The sequence below is a fragment of the Nerophis ophidion genome, linkage group LG18 (genome assembly GCF_033978795.1).
Source record: "Nerophis ophidion isolate RoL-2023_Sa linkage group LG18, RoL_Noph_v1.0, whole genome shotgun sequence".
Lineage (NCBI taxonomy): Eukaryota > Metazoa > Chordata > Actinopteri > Syngnathiformes > Syngnathidae > Nerophis > Nerophis ophidion.
In genome coordinates, this window is record NC_084628.1 from 30,763,382 (window position 1) to 30,786,760 (window position 23,379).

Genomic DNA, 23,379 nt, shown 5'->3' on the forward strand with positions numbered 1-23,379 from the left:
GATTTGTCCCCTTCAAAGGTGACATGAGAAGGATACCTCTTATAAGTGTCATGTGAAGGGTGCATCTTTTATAGGTGACATATGAAGGGTGCATCTTATATGTGACATGTGAAGGGTGCATCTTATATGTGACATGTGAAGGATCCATCTTATATGTGACATATGAAGGGTGCATCTAATAGGTGACATGTGAAGGGTGCATCTTATAGGTGTCATGTGAAGGGTGCATCTAATAGGTGACATGTGAAGGGTGCATCTAATATGTGACATGTGAAGGGTGCATCTTATAGGTGACATGTGAAGGGTGCATCTTATATGTGACATATGAAGGGTGCATCTTATAGGTGTCATGTGAAGAGTGCATCTAATAGGTGACATGTGAAGGGTGCATCTTAAAGGTGACATGTGAAGGGTGCATCTTATAGGTGACATGTGAAGGATCCATCTTATAGTGTCATGTGAAGGGTGCAACTTATAGGTGACATGTGAAGGATCCATCTAATAGGTGACATGTGAAAGGTGCATCTTATATGTGACATGTGAAGGGTGCATCTAATAGGTGACATATGAAGGGTGCTTCTTTTATGTGACATGTGAGTGGTGCATCTTATTGGTGACATGTGTAGAGTGCATTTTATATGTGACATGTGAAGGGTCCATCTAATAGGTGACACATGAAGGGTGCATCTTATATGTGACATGTGAAGGGTGCATCTTATAGGTGTCATGTGAAGGGTGCTTCTTTTATGTGACATGTGAAGGGTGCATCTAATAGGTGACATGTGAAGGGTGCATCTAATAGGTGACATGTGAAGGGTGCATCTTATATGTGTCATGTGAAGGGTGGTTCTTTTATGTGACATGTGAAGGGTGCATCTAATAGGTGACATGTGAAGGGTGCTTCTTTTATGTGACATGTGAAGGGTGCATCTTTTAGGTGACATGTGAAGGGTGCATCTTAAAGGTGACATGTGAAGGGTGCATCTAATAGGTGATATGTGAAGGGTGCATCTTATAGGTGTCATGTGAAGGTTGCTTCTTTTAGGTGACATGTGAAGGTTGCTTCTTTTAGGTGACATGTGAAGGGTGCACCTAATAGGTGATATGTGAAGGGTGCACCTAGTAGGTGATATGTGAAGGGTGCACCTAATAGGTGATATGTGACGGGTGCATCTTATAGGTGACACATGAAGGGTGCATCTTATATGTGACATATGAAGGGTGCATCTTATAGGTGACATGTGAAGGGTGCTTCTTTTATGTGACATGTGAAGGGTGCATCTTATAGGTGACATGTGAAGGGTGCATCTTATAGGTGACATGTGAAGGGTGCATCTAATAGGTGACATGTGAAGGGTGCTTCTTTTATGTGACATGTGAAGGGTGCACCTAATAGGTGATATGTGAAGGGTGCACCTAATAGGTGTCATGTGAAGGGTGCATCTAATAGGTGACACATGAAGGGTGCATCTTATATGTGACATATGAAGGGTGCATCTTATAGGTGACATGTGAAGGGTGCATCTTAAAGGTGACATGTGAAGGGTGCATCTTATAGGTGACATGTGAAGGGTGCATCTAATAGGTGACACATGAAGGGTGCATCTTATATGTGACATATGAAGGGTGCATCTTATAGGTGACATGTGAAGGATCCATCTTATAGGTGACATGTGAAGGGTGCATCTTATATGTGTCATGTGAAGGGTGCATCTTTTATGTGACATGTGAAGGGTGCTTCTTTTATGGGACATGTGAAGGGTGCATCTAATAGGTGACATGTGAAGGGTGCATCTTAAAGGTGACATGTGAAGGGTGCATCTTATAGGTGACATGTGAAGGATCCATCTTATAGATGACATGTGAAGGGTGCATCTTATATGTGACATATGAAGGGTGCTTCTTTTATGTGACATGTGAAGGGTGCATCTTATTGGTGACATGTGAAGGGTGCATCTTATAGGTGTCATGTAAAGGATGCTTTTTTTATGTGATATGTGAAGGGTGCATCTTTTAGGTAACATGTGAAGGGTGCATCTAATAGGTGTAATGTGAAGGGTGCTTCTTTTATGTGACATGTGAAGGGTGCATCTAATAGGTGTCATGTGAAGGGTGCTTCTTTTAGGTGACATGTGAAAGGTGCATCTAATAGGTGACATGTGAAGGGTGCATCTTATAGGTGTCATGTGAAGGGTGCTTCTTTTATGTGACATGTGAAGGGTGCATCTAATAGGTGACATGTAAAGGGTGCTTCTTTTATGTGACATGTGAAGGGTGCATCTAATAGGTGTCATGTGAAGGATGCTTTTTTTATGTGATATGTGAAGGGTGCATCTTTTAGGTGACATGTGAAGGGTGCATCTTAAAGGTGACATGTGAAGGGTGCATCTAATAGGTGATATGTGAAGGGTGCATCTTATAGGTGTCATGTGAAGGTTGCTTCTTTTAGGTGACATGTGAAGGTTGCTTCTTTTAGGTGACATGTGAAGGGTGCACCTAATAGGTGATATGTGAAGGGTGCACCTAGTAGGTGATATGTGAAGGGTGCACCTAATAGGTGATATGTGACGGGTGCATCTTATAGGTGACACATGAAGGGTGCATCTTATATGTGACATATGAAGGGTGCATCTTATAGGTGACATGTGAAGGGTGCTTCTTTTATGTGACATGTGAAGGGTGCATCTTATAGGTGACATGTGAAGGGTGCATCTTATAGGTGACATGTGAAGGGTGCATCTAATAGGTGACATGTGAAGGGTGCTTCTTTTATGTGACATGTGAAGGGTGCACCTAATAGGTGATATGTGAAGGGTGCACCTAATAGGTGTCATGTGAAGGGTGCATCTAATAGGTGACACATGAAGGGTGCATCTTATATGTGACATATGAAGGGTGCATCTTATAGGTGACATGTGAAGGGTGCATCTTAAAGGTGACATGTGAAGGGTGCATCTTATAGGTGACATGTGAAGGGTGCATCTAATAGGTGACACATGAAGGGTGCATCTTATATGTGACATATGAAGGGTGCATCTTATAGGTGACATGTGAAGGATCCATCTTATAGGTGACATGTGAAGGGTGCATCTTATATGTGTCATGTGAAGGGTGCATCTTTTATGTGACATGTGAAGGGTGCTTCTTTTATGGGACATGTGAAGGGTGCATCTAATAGGTGACATGTGAAGGGTGCATCTTAAAGGTGACATGTGAAGGGTGCATCTTATAGGTGACATGTGAAGGATCCATCTTATAGATGACATGTGAAGGGTGCATCTTATATGTGACATATGAAGGGTGCTTCTTTTATGTTACATGTGAAGGGTGCATCTTATTGGTGACATGTGTAGAATGCATCTTATAGGTGACAAGTGAAGGGTGCATCTTATAGGTGTCATGTAAAGGATGCTTTTTTTATGTGATATGTGAAGGGTGCATCTTTTAGGTAACATGTGAAGGGTGCATCTAATAGGTGTAATGTGAAGGGTGCTTCTTTTATGTGACATGTGAAGGGTGCATCTAATAGGTGTCATGTGAAGGGTGCTTCTTTTAGGTGACATGTGAAAGGTGCATCTAATAGGTGACATGTGAAGGGTGCATCTTATAGGTGTCATGTGAAGGGTGCTTCTTTTATGTGACATGTGAAGGGTGCATCTAATAGGTGACATGTAAAGGGTGCTTCTTTTATGTGACATGTGAAGGGTGCATCTAATAGGTGTCATGTGAAGGGTGCATCTTTTATGTGACATGTGAAGGGTGCTTCTTTTATGTGACATGTAAAGGGTGCTTCTTTTATGTGACATGTGAAGGGGGCATCTAATAGGTGTCATGTGAAGGGTGCTTCTTTTATGTGACATGTGAAGGGTGCATCTAATAGGTGTCCTGTGAAGGGTGCTTCTTTTATGTGACATGTGAAGGGTGCATCTAATAGGTGTCCTGCGAAGGGTGCTTCTTTTAGGTGACATGTGAAGGGCGCTTCTTTTATGTGACATGTGAAGGGTGCATCTAATAGGTGTCCTGTGAAGGGTGCTTCTTTTAGGTGACATGTGAAAGGTGCTTCTTTTATGTGACATGTGAAGGGTGCATCTAATAGGTGTCATGTGAAGGGTGCTTCTTTTATGTGACATGTGAAGGGTGCATCTAATAGGTGTCATGTGAAGGGTGCTTCTTTTAGGTGACATGTGAAGGGTGCATCTAATAGGTGACATGTGAAGGGTGCATCTAATAGGTGACATGTGAAGGGTGCATCTAATAGGTGACATGTGAAGGGTGCATCTTATAGGTGTCATGTGAAGGGTGCTTCTTTTATGTGACATGTGAAGGGTGCATCTTATAGGTGACATGTGAAGGGTGCTTCTTTTATGTGACATGTGAAGGGTGCATCTTTTAGGTGACATGTGAAGGTTGCTTCTTTTATGTGACATGTGAAGGGTGCATCTAATAGGTGATATGTGAAGGGTGCATCTTATAGGTGTCATGTGAAAGCTGCTTCTTTTAGGTGACATGTGAAGGTTGCTTCTTTTAGGTGACATGTGAAGGGTGCACCTAATAGGTGATATGTGAAGGGTGCACCTAATAGGTGTCATGTGAAGGGTGCATCTAATAGGTGACACATGAAGGGTGCATCTTATATGTGACATATGAAGGGTGCATCTTATAGGTGACATGTGAAGGGTGCATCTTAAAGGTGACATGTGAAGGGTGCTTCTTTTATGTGACATGTGAAGGGTGCATCTTATAGGTGACATGTGAAGGGTGCATCTAATAGGTGACATGTGAAGGGTGCTTCTTTTATGTGACATGTGAAGGGTGCATCTTTTAGGTGACATGTGAAGGGTGCACCTAATAGGTGACACATGAAGGGTGCATCTTATATGTGACATATGAAGGGTGCATCTTATAGGTGACATGTGAAGGGTGCATCTTAAAGGTGACATGTGAAGGGTGCATCTTATAGGTGACATGTGAAGGGTGCATCTAATAGGTGACACATGAAGGGTGCATCTTATATGTGACATGTGAAGGATCCATCTTATAGGTGACATGTGAAGGGTGCATCTTATATGTGTCATGTGAAGGGTGCATCTTTTATGTGACATGTGAAGGGTGCATCTAATAGGTGACATGTGAAGGGTGCATCTTAAAGGTGACATGTGAAGGGTGCATCTTATAGGTGACATGTGAAGGATCCATCTTATAGATGACATGTGAAGGGTGCATCTTATATGTGACATATGAAGGGTGCTTCTTTTATGTGACATGTGAAGGGTGCATCTTATTGGTGACATGTGTTGAGTGCATCTTATAGGTGACAAGTGAAGGGTGCATCTTATAGGTGTCATGTAAAGGATGCCTCTTTTATGTGACATGTGAAGGGTGCATCTTTTAGGTAACATGTGAAGGGTGCATCTAATAGGTGTCATGTGAAGGGTGCTTCTTTTATGTGACATGTGAAGGGTGCATCTAATAGGTGTCATGTGAAGGGTGCTTCTTTTAGGTGACATGTGAAAGGTGCATCTAATAGGTGACATGTGAAGGGTGCATCTTATAGGTGTCATGTGAAGGGTGCTTCTTTTATGTGACATGTGAAGGGTGCATCTAATAGGTGTCATGTGAAGGGTGCATCTTTTATGTGACATGTGAAGGGTGCTTCTTTTATGTGACATGCGAAGGGTGCTTCTTTTATGTGACATGTAAAGGGTGCTTCTTTTATGTGACATGTAAAGGGTGTTTCTTTTGTGTGACATGTGAAGGGGGCATCTAATAGGTGTCATGTCAAGGGTGCTTCTTTTATGTGACATGTGAAGGGTGCATCTAATAGGTGTCATGTGAAGGGTGCTTCTTTTATGTGACATGTGAAGGGTGCATCTAATAGGTGTCCTGTGAAGGGTGCTTCTTTTAGGTGACATGTGAAAGGTGCATCTAATAGGTGACATGTGAAGGGTGCATCTTTTATGTGACATGTGAAGGGTGCATCTTATAGGTGTCATGTGAATGGTGCTTCTTTTATGTGACATGTGAAGGGTGCATCTAATAGGTGTCATGTGAAGGGTGCTTCTTTTATGTGACATGTGAAGGGTGCATCTAATAGGTGTCATGTGGAGGGTGCTTCTTTTAGGTGACATGTGAAAGGTGCATCTAATAGGTGACATGTGAAGGGTGCTTCTTTTATGTGACATGTGAAGGGTGCATCTTATAGGTGTCATGTGAATGGTGCTTCTTTTATGTGACATGTGAAGGGTGCTTTTATGTGACATGTGAAGGAAGCATCTTATAGGTGACATGTGAAGGGTGCTTCTTTTATGTGACATGTGAAGGGTGCTTCTTTTATGTGTCATGTGAAGTGTGCATCTTATAGGTGACATGTGAAGGGTGATTCTTTTATGTGACATGTGAAGGGTCCTTCCTAGGTGACATGTGAAGGGTGTTTCCTCGGTCGCTCACACATGTTACCCACATCCCCCACTACACTTCGTGGGTGGACTGTGATTGGCTGCCTGCTCCCTCACAGGCTGACATGCAGATGAAGAAGGAGAGACAAGTCTTCTACGACGCCTCGCTGGAATATGTCTTCAAAATACAGGAAGTGCAAGAAAAGAAGAAGTTTGAGTTTGTGGAGCCGGTAAGATCAGACCTACTTTAAACTATTGGTTTTATCAAGATCAATCCATCAATCAAAGTTAACTCCCATAGCCCTTAATCACAAATGTCGCAAAGGGGTGCACAAGCCACAAATACATCTTTAAACAGTAAACATTTTTTGATCGACTTGATCTATTTGATACTGAAAAATAAAATAAACTTGATAAATAATACTACATTAAAACTGATCAGCCAGAATTACTCAGGATAACAATTTATACAACATTTTAACTTACAAAACAAAAATGAATAAAACCATTAAGGAAGTCAAAATGATCATGTTTTGTGAAGTGGGGTTTGAAATAAGATACAGCATGATACTGATGAAGCATGTTCCCCGGGGTCACAGCCACCCCCCTCCCACGATGTGAGAATTGATTTACACAGACTTTCAAATGACAAGTAATGACAGTTGCTGGACTGGAGAAGTCTGTTAGAAAACTAAAGTGGGCAAAAGGGGCAAATGTGCAGCGACGTCCAAAGAGAAGAACGCCTACAAGAAAGTTGGAAGTCTTTAAAGAGTTGGAATAGAAGGGTATTTTTTTCTGTACGTTTTTTTTCAAACACTTGGCCGTGATATTTTACAGTATTATAAATAGGCTGACCATATTCTGAAATCCCAAAAGAGGACACATAATGTATATGTGTGCCAAGGCCGGGAGTAGGTGAAAATGTGCCAATGATACTCGACCTTGCTTTATAAATAATAGATTTATTTAAATAAAGCATTTTTTCTTCTCTGTTGACTGCTGTGTTGGCGCTAAGGATTTTTGAAATGGGGTCCCAGGGACCCCATCAAGTCATAAAAATGGGGTCCCAGAGTAAATTTTCGGGGTCCCACTTTTTTGTAAGCATTTTGAAAACAAATGATGAATGTATTCATTATCCGGTTGTATCTCACATTGTATATTGTGTTTTGGAAAAAAGTTGTCATAAATGTTACTTAATTCATTAAAAAAAAATAATGATAAAAGAAAACAAATGTGTATACATATGTAAATGTATTCAGTTATAAACATTCATTCACTTTCTTCTTTCCTTCATGGATCTAAACTTTACTGGTGCGGGTAGTTTTTCCTAGGTTTTTATTTAATAAGTTGAAGGTGTATTTATTTCAGTATTAAAGTGTAAAAAGTGTTTTTCCTGGGTCATGAAATGATGATAATGGTGTGCCAGGGCATATATACATTTTATATTTAACGCTTAAATCTCTGGAGTCTACATCAACTTCACATCTAACCCTCATTTCAAAATGTTTTAGTTTTTTTATGTTGTTTTTTTGTGTGTTTGTTTTCCGCGCTTTTTTGTCAAACAAAACTATGTTTTGAATGGCAAACACACAAAATATGTAAAATCTTCCACCCAAAAACATTTTTCTTAGTGGAATATTTGATTTAAAGTAATGGGAACCTTGGATGGGTCAATAATTTGTCAGGCTTTCCCCTGACAGTTTGTCTATGTTTTAGTTTGTTCCTCTGCATTTGTCTGTTTCCTCTGTGTTTAGTATCTCCTGTCTTTAGTTCCTGTCTAGTGCTCTTATTTTGTCAGCTTCCTGTCTTGTTCCCTGAGTGCTGTGTTCCTCCTCGGCTGCAGCTGATTGGCACCTGGCCACACCTGTTGCCAATCAGCCCGCTCCTATTTGTACCTGCTTTGTCTTGTGTCAGTTGCTGGATTATTGTATTGTCGTTGCCTCATGTCACTCTTGTGTCTTTGCTACCTGTCGTGTCTGCCATCATTTCAGCTACATCTTGTCCTGGTCGTCGTAGCGGTAAGCTGTTCTTGTTAGCCATTAGCTATTTCCAGATTTTCTGTTTGCTATCCTCTATCTTCCATGCTAAAGTTCCTTTTTCTTTTCCTAGCTCCCAGTGCTAGCTCTCTTAGTTTGTTATTCCGCCCACGTGCGTGCTTTTTGTTTGTTCCTGTGTAGTTTTAATTAAATCAGGTTTTCATATACCATGCCTGCCTCCATCTCTGCATCTCGGGGTTCTACATCAACAAATAACTTTGACATAATTCATAATAACATTGATTTTGATTCAATATTATGTTTTGAGCAATGACAGTTAGAAAGAAAAAAAAACAGCTTTGTTTTATTAGTCAACGTTGCAACTTTTTCTAAATTACATTTCACCTTTAAGCTTTTTATTTCACTTTTGTTATGTTTTAGTTTATTTTAATAAACTTTAGAATGTGCCGTGGGCTTTTAAAACATTAGCTGTGGGGCGCAAATGGCCTCTTTGGCACACTTTTGACACCCCTGCTGTAGATAATAAAAAAATAAATCTGATAAATCTATCGCGTTTATCATAAAGTGAAGTGAATTATATTTATATAGCGCTTTTTCTCTAGTGACTCAAAGCGCTTTACATGGTGAAACCCAATATCTACGTTACATTCAAACCAGTGTGGGTGGCACTGGGAGCAGGTGGGTAAAGTGTCTTGCCCAGGGACACAACGGCAGTGACTAGGATGGCGGAAGCGGGAATCGAACCTGCAACCCTCAAGTTGCTGGCACGGCCGCTCTACCAACCGAGCTAAACCGCCCATAACACACAGTCACCACCTCTGCTTCAGTAAACAATGACGTGATGACGTCACTGTCAGCGATGCTAACTTGTCAGCCACTTCTTCAAAAGACTCCTTTTGAACACTCCTCGCACATTAACACTTCAAAAGGCAAACAATCGCCCCGTTTTTTGACCTGCAAAGTATGTTTTTGAGGTGGAGGATTCTGCTCGGGTGCTGGTTAGCTTGAAGCTAACAGCTAGCCTGTCTCCATCCTCAAACGATGTGGATCCAGCGGGAGATAAAAGTGGAGTTTCCCTGGACTCAAATACTAAAAATAAATCATTTACTGGAGTTAAAAATGTTGACTTTACACTCACCCTAGTGTTTCCCAAGAAGTCTATTTCCTTTTCCCGGCAAAACTCGAACCAACACTTCCTGTCAGTAGTGTCACTTCCCTAACTTCCCTGGAAGTCCCGCCCCAGCAACCCGCGGCTCCGAAGCCGCATGCTGCTATTTGGCCACTCTGATGTGGCTCAGCTGCATAATCGGCGACCCCATTTGTTTCGGGGGGTTTCCGGATTTTTGGTGCCTCTCCCGGGGTTAACATTCTTCGATTTTCACTCAGACTACAATATTGAGGGCGTGCCTAATGGCTTTACTTTTAACGTCCTCTACAACATGTCATCGCCACCTTTACACCATGCATCTCGCTGCTTCTGTCCTCACACGTACGAGATTGAAAGGCATATAGTCAACAGCCATACAGGTTACACTGAAGGTTGTGATATAAACAACTTTAGCACTCTTACTAATATGCGCCACACTGTGAACCCACACCAAACAAGAATGACAAACACATTTCGGGAGAACATCCTCACAGTAAAAGAGGACATGTCCGGGGAAAAGAGGACGTATGGTCAGCCTAATTATAAAGCAACCCACATAGGTAGCTAATGTTAGCATAGCGTATGTTTGACTTGCAGCATTTCTCTCATGCAGTTGTTTTCTGGATTGTGTAGTGTTTTTTGGGCATTTTTTCTTCTTTGGCATTTGTTTTTGATTCCGTAACATTTATGTGCTGTCAACAGTTTTTATTTGCAGCAGTTTGTGTGTTTTTAGGTTTTCGATCAATTCAGTGTTTATGCCAGGGGTCACCAACGCGGTGCCCGCCGGCACCAGGTAGCCCGTAAGGACCAGATGAGTAGCCCGCTGGCCTGTTCTAAAAATAGCTCAAATAGCAGCACTTACCAGTGAGCTGCCTCTATTTTTTAAATGTATTTATTTACTAGCAAGCTGGTCTCGCTTTGCTCGACATTTTTAATTCTAAGAGAGAAAAAACTCAAATAGAATTTGAAAATCAAAGAAAATGTTTTAAAGACTTGGTCTTCACCTGTTTAAATAAATTCATTTATTTTTTTTTATTTGCTTCTTATAACTTTCAGAAAGACAATTTTAGAGAAAAAATACAACCTTAAAAATGATTTTAGGATTTTAAAACACATATACCTTTTAACCTTTTAAATTCCTTCCTCTTCTTTCCTGACAATTTAAATCAATGTTCAAGTGAATTTATTTTTTTATTGTAAAGAATAATAAATACATTTTAATTTAATTCTTCATTTTAGCTTCTGTTTTTTCGACAAAGAATATTTGTAATGTATTTCTTCAAACTTATGATTAAAATTAAAAAAAGATATTCTGGCAAATCTAGAACATCTTTAGAATCAAATTTAAATCTTATTTCCAAGTCTTTTGAATTTCGTTTAAAATTTTTGTTCTGGAAAATATAGCAGAATGAATCATTTGTCTTTTTCAGAAATATAGCTTGGTCCAATTTGTTATATATTCTACCAAAGTGCAGATTGGATTTTAACCTATTTAAAACATGTCATCAAAATTCTAAAATTAATCTTAATCATGAGAAATTACCAATGATGTTCCATAAATTCTTTTTTTCATTTTTTCAAAAAGATTCAAATTAGTTACTTTTTCTCTACTTTTTTCTGTTGAATTTTGAATTTTAAAGAGTCGAAATTGAAGATAAACTATGTCTCAAAATTTAATTTTCATTTTTTTTCCTTTTTTCTCCTCTTTTAAACCGTTCAATTATGTGTTTTTTTCATTATTTATTCCCTACAAAAACCTTCCGTAAAAGGACAAAAAATGTACGACGGAATGACAGACAGAAATACCAATTTTATATATATGTATGTATATATATATATATATATATATATATATATGTATATATATATATATATATATATATATATATATACATATATATATATATTTTTTAATTTATTTATTAAAGGTAAATTGAGCAAATTGGCTATTTCTGGCAATTTTTTTAAGTGTGTATCAAACTGGTAGCCCTTCGCATTAATCAGTACCCAGGAAGTAACTCTTGGTTTCAAAAAGGTTGGTGACCCCTGGTTTATAGCATTTGGAGGTTTCTGCGAATCCTTCCCCCCCCCCCCATCAGCCGCAGAAAGGTGCTGATGCGGCGACATGTCTTGGGTCCGACCGAGCAGAGTTCGTAGAGCTTGGTGCCCCGGCCGTAAAAAAAAAAACTGAGCTTGGGAGAAAAAAAACAGTAAGCCTTGGGTTCAGAACTGACGTCTGCTGAATCTATCCATGGCACAAACACACACACACACACACACACACACACACACACACACACACACTAATGTAATCATACAGATGCACACCTCTGGTCAAAGTGCAGATCGCAGGGAGACAGACTTGTGGCTAACAGACTTAGCTAAAGTGGCTTTCGGGGGCCCAGCCCGAACCGCGGCAGTCTAATCCAATTTAAGAAGCTGCTCGTCCAAGATGAATGAAGACTTTGTGTCACCACAATATTAGGCACACCTACCTCAGCAGGTTAGACACATATTCATGTTTATTGTGCTTGTAGTTTAACTCATTCTCTTTTCAATCCTCTATCACAGGCCTGGGCAATTATTTTGACTCGGGGGGCCACATTTAGAGAAAAAAATGTGTCTGGGGGCCGGTGTATCTATTTTTAGGAACACCAATACAAAACCTCACAATAATGTTGGATTGAATGCTAAAAACGTTATGACATACCGCCTTAAAAAACGGAATGGAATTTTTACATTTTTCTATGAACGATAAAACACTGAGTATTGACAAAATATGAATATCACACCCCCTTTCGATCGAAATATTTCACAATAAAGTGAAACGCAACATAAATGCAAAAAACTGTGAAATATGAACGCGAAGGGTACACAATAAACCCACCTACAATCTGATACATGTGATGTTTGCTGAATTTCCCCCAGGGATCAATAAAGTACTTTCTTCTATATATTCTACATCATCACTAAGCTTTAAAACTTTGTCGTGAAAATCTCCTTCCACGTCTGTGGAAATGCTTCTCGCCCACACTGCTTGGTGCCCCGTCTGAGCTGCTGTGACGTAGAATACCATCGTAACTAATTAGATTACAATAGTAACTAATAATATTACCATAGTAACTGGTATACCATCCAAAAGCGCAGATTCCAACCATTGAAATACTTTGTATAGTTCAAGACTTACGGTTGTTAATAAACATCACTGCACATTATAATGGCGGGCCAGGTCTGCTCTATCACGTCTTCTCAACACCTGTTACTCTCTGCAGTTGAGTGTCAAGCTTCAGTGTAGACCTTTTTTTTTTTTACAAAATCTGTTTTATATCTGATTGTGCTTTCTACACCCATGTGTTGTGATATTAGTAGCGTCCGGATTGATACATAATCTCATGTCTGATATCGGATCAGTGTCTGTGTCGCAGGATTATTATATACTTACATGTATTATACATCTGAGTGTTGCACCTCCACAGCTGCTGGCCTTCCTGCAGGGCCTGTTCACCTTCTACCATGAAGGATATGAGCTGGCCCATGAACTGGAGCCCTACAAGCAGCAGCTGCAGCTCAACCTGCAGGACGTAAGTTTCACCTTTCCTCCTTCCCTGTTGTGAGACCTCCTTGAGGACCTTATCTTGCCCCTGCACGTCTCTGGTCCACCCGGATGAAGATGATGATGATGAAGGCTGCCGAGAGGGCGCCCTGCGTTGTGGTGGTGACCTACCTTCTTCTCCTCACAGACACGCAACAACTTTATGAGCACCAAGCAGGAGGTGGAGAAGCTGATGAGGAGGATCAGGAGTGCAGACCAGGACTACAGAGCTCCAGGCCAGTGGACCATGGAGGGATTCTTGTACGTGCAGGAGAAACGTGAGTCAAGGAGTGTTTCTTCTCTTCTGGTGCACATGTCTAACATGCTTCTAACTGACTGGTTGATTGGTTGGTTGATTGATTGATTGATTGATTGATTGATTGACTGACTGATGACTGAGTGTAGGTCCACTAGGAAGCATGTGGAGCAGACACTACTGCACGTACGAAAAGATCAGCAACACTCTCACTATGATCAACGCTGACAACAAACAGGTTTTACTGCTACTCACCTTTTTGATCACACACACACACACGCTGATCATTTGTTACATCAACACAAGACTTGTGTTACATCATCACAACATGTGTGCTACAAAAACACATGTATGTTACATCATCACATGTGTTTTACATCACCAAAACACGTGTATTACATCACCACACCACACCACGTGTGTTACAACAACACATGTGTGTTACATCAACACAATGTGTGTTACAACAACACAACATGTGTGCTACATCACCACATGTGTGTTACAAGAACACATGTGTGTTACATCACCACAACATGTGTGTTACATCACCACAACATGTGTGTTACATCACCACAACATGTCTTACACCTACACAACATGTGTGTTACAACAACACAACATGTGTGTTACATCATCACAACACGTGTGTTACAACAACACATGTTAGTTACATCACCACAACGTGTGTGTCACATCACCACAACATGTGTGTTACATCACCACAACATGTGTGTTACAACAACACAAAATGTGTGTTACATCACCATAAAATGTGTGTTACAACACATGTGTGTTACATCACTACAGCATGTGTGTTGCAACAACATGTGTGTTACATCACCACAACATGTGTCACAACAACATAACAAGTGTGTTACATCACCACAACAGGTGTGTTACATCACTGCAACATGTGTGTTACAACAGCACAACATGTGTGTTACATCATCACATGTGTGTTACATCACCACAACAGGTGTGTTAAATCTCCACAGCATGTGTGTTACAACAACACAACATATGTGTTACATCATCGCAACATGTGTGTTACAACAATGTGTGTTACATCACCACACCATGTGTGTTACATCCCCACACCACATGTTACATCACCGTAACATGTTTGTTACAACAACACAACATCTGTGTTACATCACCACAATGTGTGTTACAACAACACAGCACGTGTGTTACAACAACACAACACGTGTGTTACAACAACACAACACGTGTGTTACATCACCACAACATGTGTGTTACAACAACACATGTGTTACAACAACACAGCATGTGTGTTACAACAACACAACATGTGTGTTAAAACAACACGTGTGTTACCACAAAACAACATGTGTGTTACATCACCACAACATGTGTTTTACATCACCACAACATTTGTGTTACAACAACACAAAATGTGTGTTACATCACCATAAAATGTGTGTTACAACAACATGTCTGTTACATCACTGCAGCATGTGCGTTACAACAACACGTGTGTTACATCACCACAACATGTGTCACAACAACATAACAAGTGTGTTACACCATCACATGTGTGTTACATCACCACAACAGGTGTGTTACATCACCGCAACATGTATGTTACAACAGCACAACATGTGTGTTACATCATCACATGTGTTACATCACCACAACAGCTTTGTTAAATAACCGCAGCATGTGTGTTGCAACAACACAACATGTGTGTAACAACAACACAACATGTGTGTTACATCATCACACCACGTGTGTTACATCCCCACACCACATGTTACATCCCCGCAACATGTTTGTTACAACAACACAACATCTGTGTTACATCACCACAATGTGTGTTACAACAACTCAACATGTGTTACAACACAACACATGTGTTACAACAACACAACGTGTATTACAACAACTCAACACGTGTGTTACAACAACACAACACATGTGTTACAACAACACAACACGTGTGTTACATCACCACAACATGTGTTACATCCCCACAACGTGTGTTACAACAACACATGTGTGTTACAACAACACACCATGTGTGTTACAACAACACATGTGTGTTACAACAACACAACATGTGTGTTAAAACAACACACGTGTTACCACAAAACAACATGTGTGTTACATCACCACAGCATGTGTGATACAACAACACAACATGTGCGTTCACAAAATGTGGAGGTTGCCCTCCCGTGGGTCCTCCAGACCACCAAGCATCGCCATGAGATCCTGGATCAGGGTTACAATAGAGTTTTTAATTTATGATTGAAGTGTCCTCTTGTCCCTCTTGCTCGTGCTCTCGCTCCAGCTCCCAACAACTCTCTCCTCCGGGCTGCTGCCTTTTAACATAGCGACAGGTGATTAGATAACCAGGCCCAACAAACAGGTTTTACTGCTACTCACCTTTTTGATCACACACACACACACACACACACACACACACACACACACACACACACACACACTGATAATTTGCTACATCAACACAAGACTTGTGTTACATCATCGCAACATGTGTGTTACATCACCACAACATGCGTTACAACACGTGTTACATCACCACGTGTGTTACAAAAATACAACATGTGTTACATCACCACAACATGTGTTACATCACCAAAACATGTGTGTTACAACAACACAAATGTGTTACATCACCACAGCATGTGTGCTACAACAACACAAGATGTGGGTTAACACAATGTGGAGGTTGCCCTCCCGTGGGTCCTGCAGACCACCAAGCATCACCATGAGAGCCCGGATCAGGGTTGAAATAGTTTTTGATTTATGATTGTGCAGCAGTTAGCTTTCCAGCAAGTGTCCTCTTGTTGTTCTCGCTCCTGCTCGTGCTCTCGCTCCAGCTCCAACAACTCTCTCCTCCCGCCTGCTGCCTTTTAACAGAGCGACAGGTGATTAGATAACTAGGCCCAGGTGGGCCATCCACGCACCTGCCGCTGATTTCGAAGCCGGTCCTGGCGCACCCCGCTTTGCTGCAGGCCCGCAGGCTACGCCCCACTACACACACAACATTTGTGTTACATCACCACAACACTCGTGTTCGATAATAATAATACATTGTATTTTATTTACGCTTTTCAGAGTACTCAAAGATGCTTTACAGGATGAAAATTAAAATAATAAAACAGTTCATAGTAATAATACATAACACTGGACATTACACAGAACACTAATCACAGGTTAAAAGCAGATCTGAAGAAGCTGAAGGTAGGAAGGTCTGAGCACTCACGGATGGGTTTGGGGAGAACGTTCCAGAGGGTGGCAGCAGCTATGGAGAATGCTGTGTCACCCAAGTCCAGAGCTTGGTTCTGAGTGGTGGGGAGAGAAGGTTGGCATCGGTGGAGTGGAGGCTGCCTGAAGGGGTTTGGCGGTTAAGCAGGTTGGTGAGGTGGCAGGGGGCCTGGTTGTGGAAGGCTGTGTGTGTGAGGAGCAGAGGTGGGTAGTAACACACTACATTTACTTCTTGAGTAACTTTTGGGATAAATTGTACTTCTAAGAGTAGTTTTAATGCAACTTACTTTTACTTGAGTATATTTATAGAAAAGAAACGCTACTTTTATCTACATTCAGCTCGCTACTCGCTACTGATTTTTATCGATCTGTTAATGCACGCGTTGTTTGTTTTGTTTTGTCAGACAGACCTTCAAAGTAGGATCCATCATATGCCTGCGTTTCACCAATCAAATGCAGTCACTGGTGACGTTTGACTCTGTTTCACCAATCAAACAGAGCCATGCGGTCACATGATTAACTGCACACTTTTTTTTTAACCTTTATTTATACATTTCAACATTTACAAACAGTTGAAAATAACAATCAAAGTAAGTGCAAAACAGTATAAAAAATCTACAAAACAACGCCAGGGGGTTGTAAATTCAAAGTAACTAAAATAGAATGCAAAAAAAAAAAATTATATACACATATATATATGTATATATATATATAAAATAAACAAAGTGCAAAGCAATAGGCTCACTAAATATCAGTAAATAGCTTGAATTTGGAACACAGCATCATGTGTTCCAAGAGTGATTTAATGTCGAGTTGGGTAAAAGGTAAAATTAATTTTAAATTTTTTTTTCAATACAGTGTGAAACCAAATATATATTATTTAATATATATTATTGTTTTAGTTGCTTAATAGATATTCCTGGCTCTGAATTTCTTCATTGCTATTTTTATGTTTTTGTGCATTACTTGTTGCCGTCATCATTAAACGAACAGGTTACTCATCAGTTACTCAGTGTATACCAATCAGCATTTAGTATGTGTGTATACCAGTCAGCATTTAGTATGTTTGTATACCAGTCTGTATGTACTATGTGTGTATACCAGTCAGTGTGTATCATGTGTGTATACGATATATGATTTCTCCCTCTTTCCATTTCATTTTGGAGTTCTAACCTTGCGATTTATTGCAGTGTTTACTAAGTGGTAATATTTCACACTTGTCCCAAAGGACTTTACACCCTGATAAACAGCCATATTCAGTGATGACTTTATTGATATAGTGAAGTGAGGAGTCAAGTGTGACAGTTACAGAATTATGTCATAACAATACATCGATAGCTTTTAATACTGAGAGCCAATTTTTATACCATGAATCTGAGTTTCACTTCTTATTTTTGCAGCTAAGTGTTCAATAACCAAATTAAATACTAATCCAGATGCAGGACATCCCTGTTTTACTCCTCTTTTTAATGAAAAAGGTTCTGAAATATGATTATTGGTTTTGACTGATGCCGTGGGCCTTGTATAAAACATTTTAATCCATTGTATCAAATGATCTCCAAATCCAAATTTACGTAATGTGCAAAATATAAATGACCTGTTTATGCGGTCAAACGCCTTCTCCGCATCAACACTACATACTGCTGTGGAGTAAGGGAGACTTCTCGCATTATAGATAACATTAAACAATTTCCTTGTATTGTCTGAAGATTGTCAACCTTCCATGAAGCCAGTTCGGTCAGTATGAATTAATTTTCCTCTAACATTTGATAATCGTGTTGCTTAGATTTTTGCCAAGATTTTATTGTTCGTATTGGCAAGGGGATAAAGGACGGTAATTACTGCAAATCAATGGGACTTTATCCTTTTTATGTATCAATGAGATATGAGAAAAAATGAAGGTTGTAGAAAACAATTTGCCAGGTTTAAACACTGATGACATGTTTTAAACGGGACAAGAAGCAAAAATAAAACAGAGACAGAATTAGATTTGGTACATGGCCGCCGCTGTTTGTAAGGTCCTGGGGTCGTAAACAGCCATCGCCTTTGATTACAAAACAGTTCAAAAGAAAATGTCATAAACAGTTCACAGAAAAGGTCTTTAAACTACTCAGTGGCCTAGTGGTTAGATTGTCCGCCCTGAGATCGGTAGGTTTTGAGTTCAAACCCCAGCCGAGTCATACCAAAGACTATAAAAATTGGACCCATTGCCTCCCTGCTTGGCACTCAGCATTAAGTGTTGGAATTGGGGGTTAAACCACCATAAATGATTCCCGGGCGCGGCACTGATGCTGCCCACTGCTCCCCTCACTTCCCAGGGGGTGATCAAGGGGATGGGTCAAATGCAGGGGACACATTTCATCACACCTAGTGTGTGTGTGTGACAATCATTGGTACTTTAACTTTAACTTTAACAGTTCAAAGAAAAGGTCGCCTTGAGGGGTGTCTGGTCGTGCTTCCTCTCCGCTTTGTAGTTCTTGGGTCAAGACAATATATTTCCGTTGATTACATTACATGAAAGAAACAGAACACCCTCATGTTGCTTGCTTTCCCATCCTACACAGTGGTGTTTTACAAGCCTTCTGCTCGGTAGGATTAAAGACAGCTTTTGTCTGCTCGCCGGGAATTCATTGAAACACAAAGTTTTGTGATATCTTAAATACAATTATTCAAACACAATCGTTTATTAAATTATGTTTATTAATAGAGGAAACAAATGTTCACTGAATATTTGATAACATTCTGTACTGTGGCCATCCGGGCCAGGAGATTTATTTTTTGCAAATTAATTTAAAGATTTTTGAATTTCCATTTATGGTATATGTTTCTCCAGTGATTTTTTTGTCCTGCTCTGATAGGGATGTGAGTTGTATTGCGTTTAAATATGACTGCATAGCTTCTATGCTACAATCTTTCTCAGGCTTGTATAGATTTGTATAAAGTGTTCTAATCGTTTCATTGATTTGCTTGGGATCAAAAGATCAACAGATTTAACATCTGAAAGTTTAACATTAGATGTATGATGTATGATTTCTAAACATCTGCTTCTTTAATCTTAATGTTAATTTTGCCCTATTCATTTGATATTCGACCTTCTGCTTAATTATATTGTCATATTCCATTCTTTGTTTGCAAAGTTTGATCCATGTTTCCTAAAGATTTTGTTTGGACAATGTGTCCTGCAATTAGGGCTGGCCTTTTATTAATATCTCGATATTTTTAGGCCATGTCACAATACACGATATATATCTCGATATTTTGCCTTAACCTTGAATGAACACTTGATGCATATAATCACAGCAGTATGATGAGTTTATGTGTCTACATTAAATCATTCTTTTTCATACTGCATTGATACATGCTCATTTTAAACTTTCATGCAGAGAGGGAAATCACAACAAAGTCAATTGACCAAAACTGTATTTATTAAACAGTTATTAAAGGCCTACTGAAATGAGATTTTCTTATTCAAACGGGGATAGCAGGTCCATTCTATGTGTCATACTTGATCATTTTGCGATATTGCCATATTTTTGCTGAAAGGATTTAGTAGAGAACATCCACGATAAAGTTCGCAACTTTCGTTGTTAAGAGAAAAGCCCTGCCTCTACCGGAAGTAGCAGACGATGACGTCACACGTGTGGGGGCTCCTAACATATTCACATTGATTTTAATGGGAGCCTCCAACAAATAGTGCTTTTTAGACCGAGAAAACGACAATTTCCCCATTAATTTGAGCGAGGATGAAAGATTTGTGTTTGAGGATATTGATAGCGACGGACTAGAAAAAAAAAATGTATCCAAAAAAAATAAGTAAAAAAAAAAAAAAAATACGCGATTGCATTGGGACAGATTCCGATGTTTTTAAACACATTTACTTGGATAATTCTGGGAAATCCCTTATCTTTCCATTGTGTTGCTAGTGTTTTAGTGAGTTAAATAGTACCTGATAGTCGGAAGGGTGTGTCCACGGGTGTCTTGACCCCAGTGTCTCAGGGGAGTCGACGGCAGCTTTATAGACGGCACAAGCTCAGCTTTTCTCCGGTAAGAAGCGACTTTTTACCACAGTTTTCTCACTGAAACCTGCTGGTCAACATTCCGTCGTGATTCATGTTTGCTTAAAAGCGCTCTGATCCATAGTAAAGTTTCACCTCCAGGAATTTTAAACAAGGAATCACCGTGTGTTTGTTTGGCTAAAAGCTAAAGCTTCCCAATTCCATCTTTCTACTGTGACTTCTCCAATATTAATTGAACAAATTGCAAAAGATTCAGCAACACAGATGTCCAAAATACTGTGTAATTATGCCGTTAAAGCAGGCGACATTTAGCTGTGTGTGTGTGCGGCGCTCATATTTCCTTAAAACCCGTGACGTCTTGCGTACACGTCATCATTACACGACGTTTTCAAGACAAAACTCTCGGCAAATTTAAAATTGTAATTTAGTAAACTAAAAAGGCCGTATTGGCATGTGTTGCAATGTTAATATTTCATCATTGATATATAAACTATCAGACTGCGTGGTGGGTTGCATTAGGCCTTTAAGCAGTGGCACAAACAATCATGTCATTTCCAAAACAGAAAGTGCAAGATTGTCAGAGACATTTTAAAACAAGCTATGAGTGCACTTTTGTGCATGATGTCACTAAGATGACATATCAAAACAACACTACATTCAAGTGCACTTTTTGTACAGAATGCCACTACAATAGTTTGAAACAAATAAAGTGCACTTTTGTGCATGATCTCACAAAAGATATTTTGGCAACTGTCAAATAAAAATGAGCTGCATAATAGGAAATCCAATAGTGTATGTCCTTCGCTATGTGGTAGGTTACTGCGGACATTATCTCCTTCTGTTGTTGACTATTTTTTTTCATACGGTGTTGATCTGGAAATAGTTGCTTCGGCATTTTGTTGATGTGGCACCGAAAGGAGATGTTGACATGCGGAGTTTCAAGCACTTTTCATTCTCTAGCGGGTGACTTTTCAAATGATGGTACATTAGCTGCGGTGCTACTTTTTGTAGCAACGCTTTTGCCGCATAATTGTTCGACATCTTCTCGCTTGAAGCCAAACCACCGCCAGACGATGACCCCCGTGCTGTTTTTCTTGGTTATAAATGATTCCTTCATTTGTTACCAGATTCGCAGCTTCTCTCTCTCGTAGTACCACCCGCACCGCACCGTTAGCATCACAGCTAACGTTACCATGTCGCTACCTGTCTGCTCCGCGGGAGCGTGTGATGTTGCACACGTGACGGATGTAAGAAGGTGCGCTTTATTTTAAGTGTCTGTGAGAAGGAGAGACAAGAAAGAGTGGGAAACGCATGCAGCGTAATGCCCGCAGCTAAAAGCAACTGCGTGAGAACGCATACTCGAATAACATGATATAGTTATTTTCTTTATCGCACAGAAACAAACCCGCGATATATCAAGTGTATCGATATATCGCCCAGCTGTACCTGCAATTGTTTGATTCCATTCAATAATTCCTTTTCTTTAGCACCTTGTTTTTTATTCTTAAAAATTTGCAATCCTAATAAGCACTCCTCTTACACAGCACTTAAGTGCTTCCCATATTGTGGGAACCCATTACCTCCCAGCTCGGCACTCAGCATTAATGGTTGGAATTGGGGGTTAAATCACCAAAAATGATTCCTGGGTGCGGCCACTGCTGCTGCTCACTGCTCCCCTCACTTCCCAGGGGGTGAGAAAGGGTGATGGTTCAAATGCAGAGAAAAATTTCACCCCACCTCGTGTTTGTGTGACAATCAATTTAACTTTTAACTTTTTAGTGTTTGGTTCTTAGATTAGCATAGTCTCATTCCTAGTTTAACTACATTTTGTTCTTAGTTGAACTAAGTTTTCTTCTTAGTTTAGTTTAGTACTGTTCTTAGTTAATCTTAGTTTGTTAATGGTTGAACTAAGTTTTGTTCTTAGTTGAACAAAGTTTTGTTCTTAGTTTATCTTAGTCTGCATTAGTTTTGCTTAGTTTGTTTTTAGTTTAGTTTAGTTTTAGAGAGTGTGCTGAAAATCTTAATTTCACCTCAGGGATTATTAAAGTATTTCTGATTCTGATTTTGTTCTTTCCTATTTCTAATTAGTTTTTAATGTAACTATAATGTTGTTCTTAGTTTAGCTTTGTCTGTTTTAGTTTTGCTTAGTTTGTTCTTAAATTAGTTTTATTTTGATCTTACGTTTGCTAAATTTTCTTCTTAGGTGAACTCATTTTGTTCTTTCTTTAGTTTAGTATTGTTCTTAGTCTATCTTAGTTTGTTATTGGTTGAACTAAATTTTGTTCTTATTTGAACTAAGTTTTGTTCTTGGTTAAGTTAGTTTTGTTGTTAGTTTATCTTAGTCTATTTTAGTTCTGCTTAGTTTGTTCTTAGTTTAGTTAAATTTTAGGGAGTGTGCTGACAATTTTAATTTCCCCTCAGGGATTATTGAAGTATTTTTTTATTCTGATTTTGTGCATTCCTAATTCAAATGTGTTCTTAATTTAGCTAAATGTTGTTCTCAGTTTAGCTTAGTCTGTTTTAGTTTTGCTTAGTTTGTTCTTAAACTACTTTTATTTTGTTGTCACATTTGCTAAATTTTGTTCTTAGTTGAACTCAGTGTTGTTCTTTGTTTAGTTTAGCATTGTTCTTAGTCTATCTTAGTTTGTTATTGGTTGAACTAAGTTTTGTTCTTATTTGAACAAAATTTTGTTTTTTGGTTAAGTTAGTTTTGTTCTTATT

At 39.5% G+C, this 23,379-nt stretch overlaps 1 protein-coding gene across 1 annotated transcript in view; it reads left to right on the plus strand.

Annotated features, from left to right (window-relative positions):
* Nucleotides 1-23,379, plus strand: part of LOC133537436 (rho GTPase-activating protein 42-like) — a 183,122-nt gene that overhangs the window by 105,282 nt on the left and 54,461 nt on the right. The window contains exons 6-9 of the mRNA XM_061878443.1: nucleotides 6,515-6,625; nucleotides 13,016-13,120; nucleotides 13,280-13,409; nucleotides 13,537-13,625. Of these exons, the coding sequence (XP_061734427.1) occupies nucleotides 6,515-6,625; nucleotides 13,016-13,120; nucleotides 13,280-13,409; nucleotides 13,537-13,625 (435 nt within the window). The remainder of the gene's footprint in view (nucleotides 1-6,514; nucleotides 6,626-13,015; nucleotides 13,121-13,279; nucleotides 13,410-13,536; nucleotides 13,626-23,379) is intronic.